The sequence below is a fragment of the Colias philodice genome, chromosome 3 (assembly GCF_061535455.1).
Source record: "Colias philodice isolate Cphi_HAF_F1 chromosome 3, ilColPhil1 Martin Lab GWU primary, whole genome shotgun sequence".
NCBI classification, from domain to species: Eukaryota; Metazoa; Arthropoda; class Insecta; order Lepidoptera; family Pieridae; genus Colias; species Colias philodice.
The window spans coordinates 5,625,626-5,635,581 of NC_143088.1; the positions used below are offsets into that span (position 1 = coordinate 5,625,626).

Here is a 9,956-nt window from a genome sequence, read left to right on the forward strand (position 1 = left end):
ATTTTCCAAAAAATTAGAGATCCTTACCAAAAATGCAATAATGTAACCCAAGCTAAGGTGTAAAAAATTCAATAAAAATTCTGTCATCGCGTGCGCTGCGGAATCTATTCCTTGAAGTACGAGGATGGTTCTTATGAAAAAAAAAACATAAACATGTAGGTACCACGGGCGAAGCCGGGGCGGAACGCTAGTTTAAAATATGTGTTGAATTACGCTAGCCATTGTGCTAGATAGCATCTATGATAAAATAGACAATAAGACATGTGTTTAAATAGATATGTTTGTAGACCAGATTTTTAAGGATTTTTTATCTAATATATATTAAAATATTTACAGTAGCTACATTACTTAACTATTCATAAAAAATAGAATGTTTTATTTTTAATAAAATCTACACATGTTCCTTAACTCTATTCACTTTTTACTATGTAGGTACATTGTATGCATGGTTTATGGTTATGACAGTCTGTAAGGCGGAAGCCATTTTTGAAGCGACATCACAGACCTTGATTACCTACTAAATAGTGCAGTTCGATAAGAATTCGATCCAACTACGATTTAGTGAACGCTACAAACAGCTTCATATTATTTTTTTTCCTATGTATAATCCAGCATGATCAAAGTACTACGTAGTTTCAACGTACACGCAGCTACTCTCTCCAACCCGAAATCTTTGAAAAGTATTTGATAAATACGTTGCTATGGTTACTACAATGACCCCAATAACGGCACGTATGATTACTATGACAGAACTTTCTTCAATGCCGCGAGAAGTTTACTCTTCTACGTGACTGGACTAACAAGAGCCCATGTCTCGTTGTCTGCAACACATAACAAGATATGAAACAATTTTTGCAAGTTAAAATCAAATCAAATTACTCTATGCTAAAAAAGAGAAAGAGTTACTGAAAACTGTGAATATTACATGTCGATCTCGTTATCGTTTCTTGGGCTCGACTGCGGAATTCCGATTGTTTAATAATAACAAGAGATAGGATAACAATGTCAGTATATACCAACATATTATGTGAATAGGTTGTATTCAACAAAAAAGCATTTTTTAAGTACTTTATTGTGCACTTTCAAAATGTTGAACGCGTTGTGGAATTTTCTTCTTGTGATTATTTTAATTTTCTTCATAAAGAAAATAGCTCAAAGTGCGCCAAATAAAATCAAATTTCATTTCTATTTTTTCATCTTCTATTTCGCAGGAAGTCTATTAGCGTGTGTTATTTGGCCATTCTTTTTGCTAAATCCGAAACATGTAAAAAATGCAAAGTAAGTAGATACTTTCGCTTTTATTATTCCAACCATAATGTAATATAATTGTTGTAACATTCATATTCAATTCATACATTTTCTTTGTTTCTAATTTATACAAATAATCTAAAAATCAGACTAATAACCGATAACACAACAAATCATAATTAATATCTTTGTCCAGAAGTGATAAAGTAGACAGTAGACACCCCAGCTCATAGTTTTTTTATTTATAATAGTAGCTACTATATTTTTCCTTTTAAAATTTATACATTCATACAATGGATGTTTAACAAAATAAAAACATATATTTCACCGTATCAATTTAAAGTAAATAATCTACGCAGGGCCAAAAACATTTTATCAAAAATATAAACACAATGATAACAATACACAAAATAACTTCCGTATGTTAACAATTTATTGCTTTTCGATTAATTATTTTTATAAGAAAACTATACATTAAAAACTATTTTACTTTTCTTTTCGTAAAATAAAAATACAATTTAAAAACTATTATACTTTAAGTGTTTATTTTCAGGTTTTCTTAATTCTTCACACGCGTCAAACTAATTGATAAATAGATAAACCTAATCACCTTCTGAAGATAAATAAAATACATCCGTATTAAATTAACAAAACCTTCAAAACTAAATGCCACCATCACGTTTCCGGGCAATTGGGTATGCTCTTCATATTAGTATCGACTACCTATAAGGTCCCGACGCAATAATTTTATAAATATTATGTTTACATATTTTGCAATACAACAACATTTGCCAAGAAAATCTTGTATAGTTGAATACGTTTATAAAATATGTTGAAATTAAGTATTTACCAAAAAATAGCTCACACAATAGATTTATAAAGATTGAATTAAACTTTGTACTTTGTTTATTAATAGGAAATAAATAGTGAAAATAAATTTAAGAATGAAGCATAACACGTGGTAAATCTGAGTACGCGATAAAGATCTACGGCGTTTACTATCGTATAAAGATAAGCATTAAAGATTAATGTTGGGTTTGCATAATAGATTGCAAATTCAATTCTTTTCACCATTCAAAATATTTTTATACTCAGATAATGCAAATTATTTATATAGTTAATCTTAAAATATTTATAATCATATTACTTACTTAATGATCTAAGTATTACAGTATAACATTTTAATTACTATTACTATTTAATAACTACCTGTGTAGGAAATAGACAAAATTCTAACTATCAAGTTTAATTGTCAACTAAATTTTAACTTGTAACTTGCTTCTAAATTGTGTGATTACACGTAATTAATCATTTAAAATTTAATTACTTAAAATTTATTACTTATCAACTTAATACGTGTAAACCAGCCATTATCTACGTGTTTTATTAAAATAAAATTCCAAGTGTGCGTGAAAGTACATTTCGCCAGCTTTTGATTTTTAGTTTCTTTTCTTTTCAGAGCAGCAGCTGGCATTATAAAGTACGTAACAAGACTTTATGATCTTAAATGGGAATTGCGAAATAGTGAAATTCTAGCGGAAGAACGCGGAGCTATAATTGTCTCGAATCATCAGTCATCTCTTGACGTATTAGGTATCTACAAGTTATCTTAATCCAACGCATTATAATAAGTCCGTATTAATCGTGTGTTAATCTGAGTTAGCGGTTGTTTTATCAGTTATAAATTACTTTTCTAGGACTCTTCAACATATGGAATGTGGTAGATAAGCTAACAGTTATCGCTAAGAAAGAAGTATTTTACGTGTGGCCGTTTGGACTAGCGGCTTACCTTGCTGGTGTCGTATTCATAGATAGAAGAGACACGAAGGGAGCTTATAAGCAACTGGGAGAAACCGCGGAACTTATGAAGAAAAAGGCAAATATAAAAACCTTACTTATGCTTATACAAACATATCTTGAAAAACAACAACAAGTCTTTCAATAAACATTTTATTATAATTAAATGTTATATTAGATGTAATTCAACTTTACGTCATAATCAAGTATATTTTCGATGTAAATTCAATACAAACCAATTTGTCTGAACAAATCAAAATCCTCCATTATTGTAATAAGTCGTACCTACGTATCAAATTTCAATATTAGACTTTTTATTGCCGTACCCTCATAATTACCTACCCATGAGGAAAATGTTTCAATGCTTCCTTTTATTAAATAATCGGCAAACAAATAGGTAATTAAATTGAAGGCATATTGTTTCAGACGAAGATTTGGTTGTTTCCAGAGGGCACTCGAAATAAAGACTTCACAAAATTATTGCCCTTTAAAAAGGGTGCATTTTCTATGGCAATAACTGCACAACAGCCGGTTATTCCAGTTGTTTTTTCACCGTATTATTTCATAAATAGAAAAAAATATTTGTTCAGCAAAGGTAGATATAACTCATTAATTTCATTTATTGGATAATAATAACAGGTATTATAATTTATAACTAAAGGATGTAGACCTTGTTTTTGTTAGAAAAATAATTGAACCCAAAAAAACACATACTTACGTAGATTTTTATTACAATAACGATTATTGATGTTATCTTTAAACAATTATGAGTAAAACATTTACTAGTAAACCCACTATACCCTCAGTGAAATAGTTACCGTTTGCTTAACCTTAATCTTTAACAAAGTAGGAATTCAATTTAATTACACATTTCCAATTTCAGGTCACGTTGTGATCCAATGCCTTGATCCCATATCCACGGAAGGAATGACGATGGATGACGTGTCCAGACTGACAGAAAAGGTCCATGATGTAATGGAAAAAGCTTATAAAGATCTCTCTAAAGAAGTTTTTAGCTCTCTACCATCCGACTACCCTCACACTTTAGAAGGATAATTTTTTTACGCCGAACCACATTTTTTTGTGTTGGAAACCAAAGACACTTAGTATTAAGAAGGGGGAACATAAAAAATGTATCCCAAAACTTAGAACTATTGTAAGAAATATTAAGTAAAGAATAAGTTTTGTTAGCTCTGTTTTATTTTTTCGTTGATATAAAATAGTGATTACCAAGACACTAGGTAACGGAAACACGTACCTACATCAGAAGATTTGGTAGTATAGTTTAATAGGTACCAATAGATTTAAAAAATACCTGCTTGAAACTATGATAATAATTATTAAGCTGCGGTTAATATCATAGAAGTTTAATGATGTTAATATTTTATATTGTATACTATGATGTATTTAAGTTAAAAAGAGATATAAGAAAAAGGGAAAGTAAAGTCTACTAAAGGGAAGTAGTAAAGTCTACTAAACCTGAGTATCTCCATAATAAAATAACTTGGGGGCGTAATATAAACAGCAGGTATAATACTAGGGCAACTCCGTATATAATGTATTTTCAAAAATTTCATACAAACGCATTCAGAGGCAGTTTTAAGTACAATGCAACTAAATGTTGGAATAACCTGCCTCCTCCTTATCGTAACATTCAATCTGTGACTAATTTTAAAAATAAATATAAAAATTATCTTATCATAAGGCAGGTAGGCCAGCTTTAGTTGCATCGTAAATAAATGTTTCACATTGTTTGCTCCCCTTACAACCTAGTCAATATATATGTAGTAACGTTTCTATAATTCTATAACATACAAATTATAATGTAATTATGTATATTGTATATTTATGTAATATGTTTTTCTATTTTAATATATTAATTATTTATGTATACCTATTGCTTTCTCTTATCTATATAAATATATTATGTAAAAAATTTACACTGTTCCTTTGACTGTCGAGGAGGGCCCACTGAAAACCGGTGCTGCGATGCCTCTGCATCACAGAATATCACCGAGTGGTTCCCTTTTTTAATGTTTGATGCTGCACAGACCCTATGTGTTAATGTTAAAATCAGTATTGAATATAATTTTCTGTTTTCTTCGCACTCCAAACTGTATTGTATTTTACTATTCTCTGTTTTTTTTTCTGTGTGGCAAGACATTAAAATAAATGTATTTTCTTTCTTTCTTTCTTTCTGGATGATGCAGAGCGTCGTTATTAAGTTACGTTACGTACATATTTATGATTATACGTTACTGATATTAAAATATGAAGTAATCGATGTAAAAATAAAAACAATAGAAAGAATTTAGCAAATATGAAGGTCCTAATAATAATGGATAGAATGCCAGACAATATTCACATGCGGGCTAATTAACTTTCTCGATGATAATTACGAATCTGGCTCGGGGCAGGATTGAGTCCGTGTAATTAATTAATGTGTAGATATGACAAACTCTAATTGTTAGAATAAAAACGTTCACAAAAGCAATAAAAATATATTTTTACTATATAGATTTCCACCCACACTGTTTGGCACGACACTCGTCCTTCCAGAAAATTCTAATACCGTCCCTCCATTTCTCCCCTTCAAGTTTGATTTTTGTAACAAAATCCAGTTCTGTTATTTTTGTCACTAAAACAGTTTCTACTTACTAATGATTGCTTAAAAAAATTTAATTCACTAAAAGTAGATATATATTATATAGGTATTATTATACCTACATACCTACAGTGCACTGAACAGAACGTATTTCAACTCGTGGAAGGTTAGAGATTTAGATAGAAACTAGCTTCCGCCCACGACTTTGTACGTGCATCCCCGTTTTTCCCCGTTCCCGCAAGAATTTCGGGAAATCCTTTCTTAGCTGATGCCTACGTCCTAACATCTACCTGCATGCCAAATTTCAGCCCGATACGTCCAGTGGTTTGGGCTGTGCGTTGATAGATCACTATATCAGTCACCTTTGAGTTTTATATATATAGATTAGGATATGGGATATTTAAAGAACGAATTTATTACAAAGAGCCTGAATTTACTACATGTTATACTTAATTAATTAATTTATTTATTTATTCAAAAACACACTAACATTACAGTTTCCCAATACGATAGTGGTTAAGAATCATGCTTTATACATAATATTAATTAACAGTTAAAACTACGAAAATTGTTAGGAACTGTATATCTGTGAGCTTTATCTTTCTTATTAAAATACAGTCGCGTTTTCCAAAATTACTAGTTTCATATTCATTTGGGAGGTTAAAAACGTTGAGGCCTATGCAATAATTGACTATAAAGTGAAATCTGACTAACAGATCAGAAAACTTCAGTCTTGCGTGAATTTTTGAGACAAATTAAGCTTAAGTTTTTTGGTACCAAATCGGTAATGACTTTATGAAACCTTAAGAGACAACTAATTTTTAATCATAAGTAAATTGAATGAAGTGTTACTATAAGTCCAATAAGCAAACTCAAAGGGAACTTTTAGCATCAATCCGAAACAACTCTTTATATGGTTATTGAAATAAATATCATCACACCATTACAATAGTAATAACATAATAAACAAGCCTGACAGTCTCTTTAAATTCATAGACTACCGCTTTGACCAAAATATCTTACAAATATTCTAATATCTGCATCACAGCTTGGGTGCCCATGGGTGAACCCTTATAAAATAACAAGAATATTTGTATTCCCACTGAATATTTGATCGACACGTACTTTGCAAGTTGGTAACATTTTACAATTACATATGACGCACGTTTCGGAATAGTAAGTAGTTCAGTTAAACGATGCAGATTCCCTGTAACTTTATATTTATACATTTTTATTCATTGAAACGCTCTCCAAATAAACTCAGGTGGCTCCAATAAGGATTTGTTTGTTCATCGCTATTTCGGAAGAGATGTCACATGTTTTCACTAACGTCCCCTCAGTTGAGACATGTTTACCGAAAGTTTCAGAGGAATCAATCATTCTCAGAATATAAATGTTATTTTGCTAGAGCGATACTATTTTATACAAACAAACACATTTGCGGTATTAATGCAAACAAAAAGGTTGTACCTTCCAAGAATTTATTATGGCTATTTGTTTATGTTCATACTGAGATTCATACATTAATTTTTTATATAAATGCGGAAAAGGGCGAACGACAGCCTGCTAATGGCCAGTAAAACGTATACTTACATAAGCAGATCAGATGAGCATCGGCTTCTTTAACATGTCAATTAAGAATTAAATTGTAGAACTATAGTGTTCGAATTTATAAGGCTAATAACTTCCTAAGGATAGATTTCACAATAGCTATAGGTAATGTGCTCTATAGTAAAGATCTATATCATCCATTATTCTCCAATCTGACAAGAATTTTGATAGGTACTGTATGTTTATTTGGGTCAAGCTTATAACAGATTATATTATGTGAACATTCCTTCCCGAATTCAGACGCGGCCTGCTTCGTAACTTGAGTTGTGAACGAGTTTTTATATTCAAAATTTCCCTTTTTCGTTGACTCAGTGTACTTAATCAAATTTTAATGATTAAATTTAATCTTCTTTCAGCTTTAACTTTCATTAGGTAACTTTTAACATTATCTTTGTTTTTAATATTCAGTGTGATTTGAAAAGTTGTGGGATACCTATTATATATGTATATCACTTATTATTTTGGTCTTACAAGGCTAATGTTAGTTAGCACTAATATAATAAATAAATTAGTTGTTGCTAAACTGTTTACCGATAAACCTTACAAATATCATATACCTAACATAAAAAAAAAACTTTCAGTCAGGTAAAACAACAAATGCTTGCATTAAATGCTTCTCAAACGAATAGGTCTATGTAGAGCGAGCATCCTCGCGAATCATAGAAAATGGCGACTCACTCATTTTCTTCTGCGGAGGCACGATTACATACACCGAGCTGCTTTCCGCGGAAAATGCTTCGAGAGAAACGAGCAGCATAAAATTATCGTTGCAAATCGAAAACATAATTTAGTTTTATTTCTATAGGTATGAAAAACTTGTATACGATTCAAAAATATTTTTCTCACGTCGTCAGATTCAATAAGACGTTGTGCCATCATCCTATACGCCCATTACGAGACATTGTGTACTGAATAATCCATATATGAATACGCGATAGATATATCCCTTTTATCTCCAAGTTATTCTTATATCAAGGTTTAAGAAAAACTCACAACGACTCATATTTATTCATGAAAAGAGCATGTCTGTTATTGGCGGTACTTGATGCGTGAAGGCAATTTTCATAAAGACTCTAGAGACATTTGCCACCTGCGGGCAAAAACGACCACTCACTTACTTTGCTCTTCCCTTAATAAAGCTACGGGGAATTCACTAAAATACTAAGCTATATTTCCTGTCGTAATTTTGTAGAAACTTATTGCCGTTATTTGCCTAATTATTTACGCACAATGTTTTCTGATTAAGGATAAATAATACGCCAGGAGATAAAAATATCATCTCCGTCATCCGTATCAAATCCAAAAATAAGCTTACATATCCTGTTACATCTTATGTTATCATGTTTAGGTATTCGGATTAGCGATTCTTGGGCGAAAATAATTGACCCGATACCATCTTCTTTCTTCTAAATATAAATAGACATGTTATGGAATATTTTAAGCATAATTTTAGTTACATACATATTTCATATTTTGGCTGAAACATAAGTGTGTTATTGTGTGATAAAGAAACGCCTGTTCTTTACTATAACATTCATACAAATTATTTGTTTCAACACTTTAAATTACTTGACAACGATACGAATTATAATTACGACCAGTGAAAGCATAAAACTGCAACATTACTCTAAATCTTTAAAGGCTATTCAATTTTGTGAAATACACAACAGCTATAAAAAATCCTTACAGATAACCATTGAAAGCTACTTAGCAGAAGATAGATACAGTCGATGAAGACTAACTTTTACGGCCGTTTTAACGATAATATACAAGCAGTAAACAGAGCGGGCCCCATCTGCCTTGATAAACTGCCAAGATGCAAATTAATCACATGAGGCTAGTAGGTATATCAATTTATGACGTACCTTATAGTTCACATAAATTATAACGGAATGTGATATTTTACAGTCATCTTGTTAAGAATATATACTATGCCTATGAAACCAATAACCAAAGCAAAATATTTGGGCAACAAGAAGAAGCAATCATTATTTCATTTTTATTTATTTCCAATGTATTGGTCGACATTCGGTACAGGCTAGAAATGAAAGAAAAACAGAATCAACAATTCGGGGCAATGCCGCCGGCCGAGGTAAGCCGCTAAATAAACTGTGGGTAACACCGCACGAGAATGAGTTTGACGGCGCTTTTATCTGCCTCGACCAGACGCCCTAAACAAATTTCGACAAATTGAAAAAAGCGACGCAACTAATTAGTTGACTAAGCAATATCAAATAATAATGCACTAAGAAAAAGTATAAAAAGTCCCTGATATGAATTTTAAATATTAATACTCTCATTTCGCTTACACAGACTATTGTACTGTAAACACCGTAAAGCATGAAAAATTGGATATTCACTATTCTGAACCCAAAACCAAGGTTTATGGCTGTTTGTCTATTTGTTCGGGAAATACCATAAAATCCAAGCGGCTTTGAAATTTCAATAGCTTTGAGCCAACATAGGCATTGATTATTTAATATATGTACATAGTTTAGAATTGATGCTTTGAAGTATATTAAGTTAAGGGTAGGTACTTGATATGTGGCAGATATAATATTTGTATGTGACAGGTTAAGGAAGTATTAAAAGGTAATAAAAAGCACATCCTAACATATTTTATTCCGCATTTAAATAAATTCAAAAGCTCAATTACTGTCGTATAAAAAGTAATAAAACTAGTTTAAGTCCTTTT

At 31.1% G+C, this 9,956-nt stretch overlaps 1 protein-coding gene across 1 annotated transcript; it reads left to right on the plus strand.

Moving 5' to 3' along the window:
• Window positions 1-1,033: 1,033 nt before the first annotated feature.
• LOC149489632 (1-acyl-sn-glycerol-3-phosphate acyltransferase beta-like) lies at window positions 1,034-4,235 on the plus strand. Its single transcript, XM_089714965.1, has 5 exons — window positions 1,034-1,278; window positions 2,708-2,841; window positions 2,946-3,124; window positions 3,472-3,640; window positions 3,929-4,235. The coding sequence occupies exons 1-5, from the start codon at window positions 1,088-1,090 to the stop codon at window positions 4,099-4,101; spliced, it is 846 nt and encodes a 281-aa protein (XP_089571091.1). The 5' UTR covers window positions 1,034-1,087; the 3' UTR covers window positions 4,102-4,235.
• The last annotated feature ends 5,721 nt before the right edge of the window (window positions 4,236-9,956 follow it).

Excerpts from the sequence above, each read along its gene's own strand:
- LOC149489632 (XM_089714965.1), top strand. The coding sequence starts at position 1,088 with ATGTTGAACGCGTTGTGGAATTTTCTTCTTGTGATTATTTTAATTTTC. Across the intron at positions 3,125-3,471 it reads CGGAACTTATGAAGAAAAAG|ACGAAGATTTGGTTGTTTCC; the intron begins GCAAATATAAAA and ends ATATTGTTTCAG. Across the intron at positions 3,641-3,928 it reads AAAATATTTGTTCAGCAAAG|GTCACGTTGTGATCCAATGC; the intron begins GTAGATATAACT and ends TTCCAATTTCAG.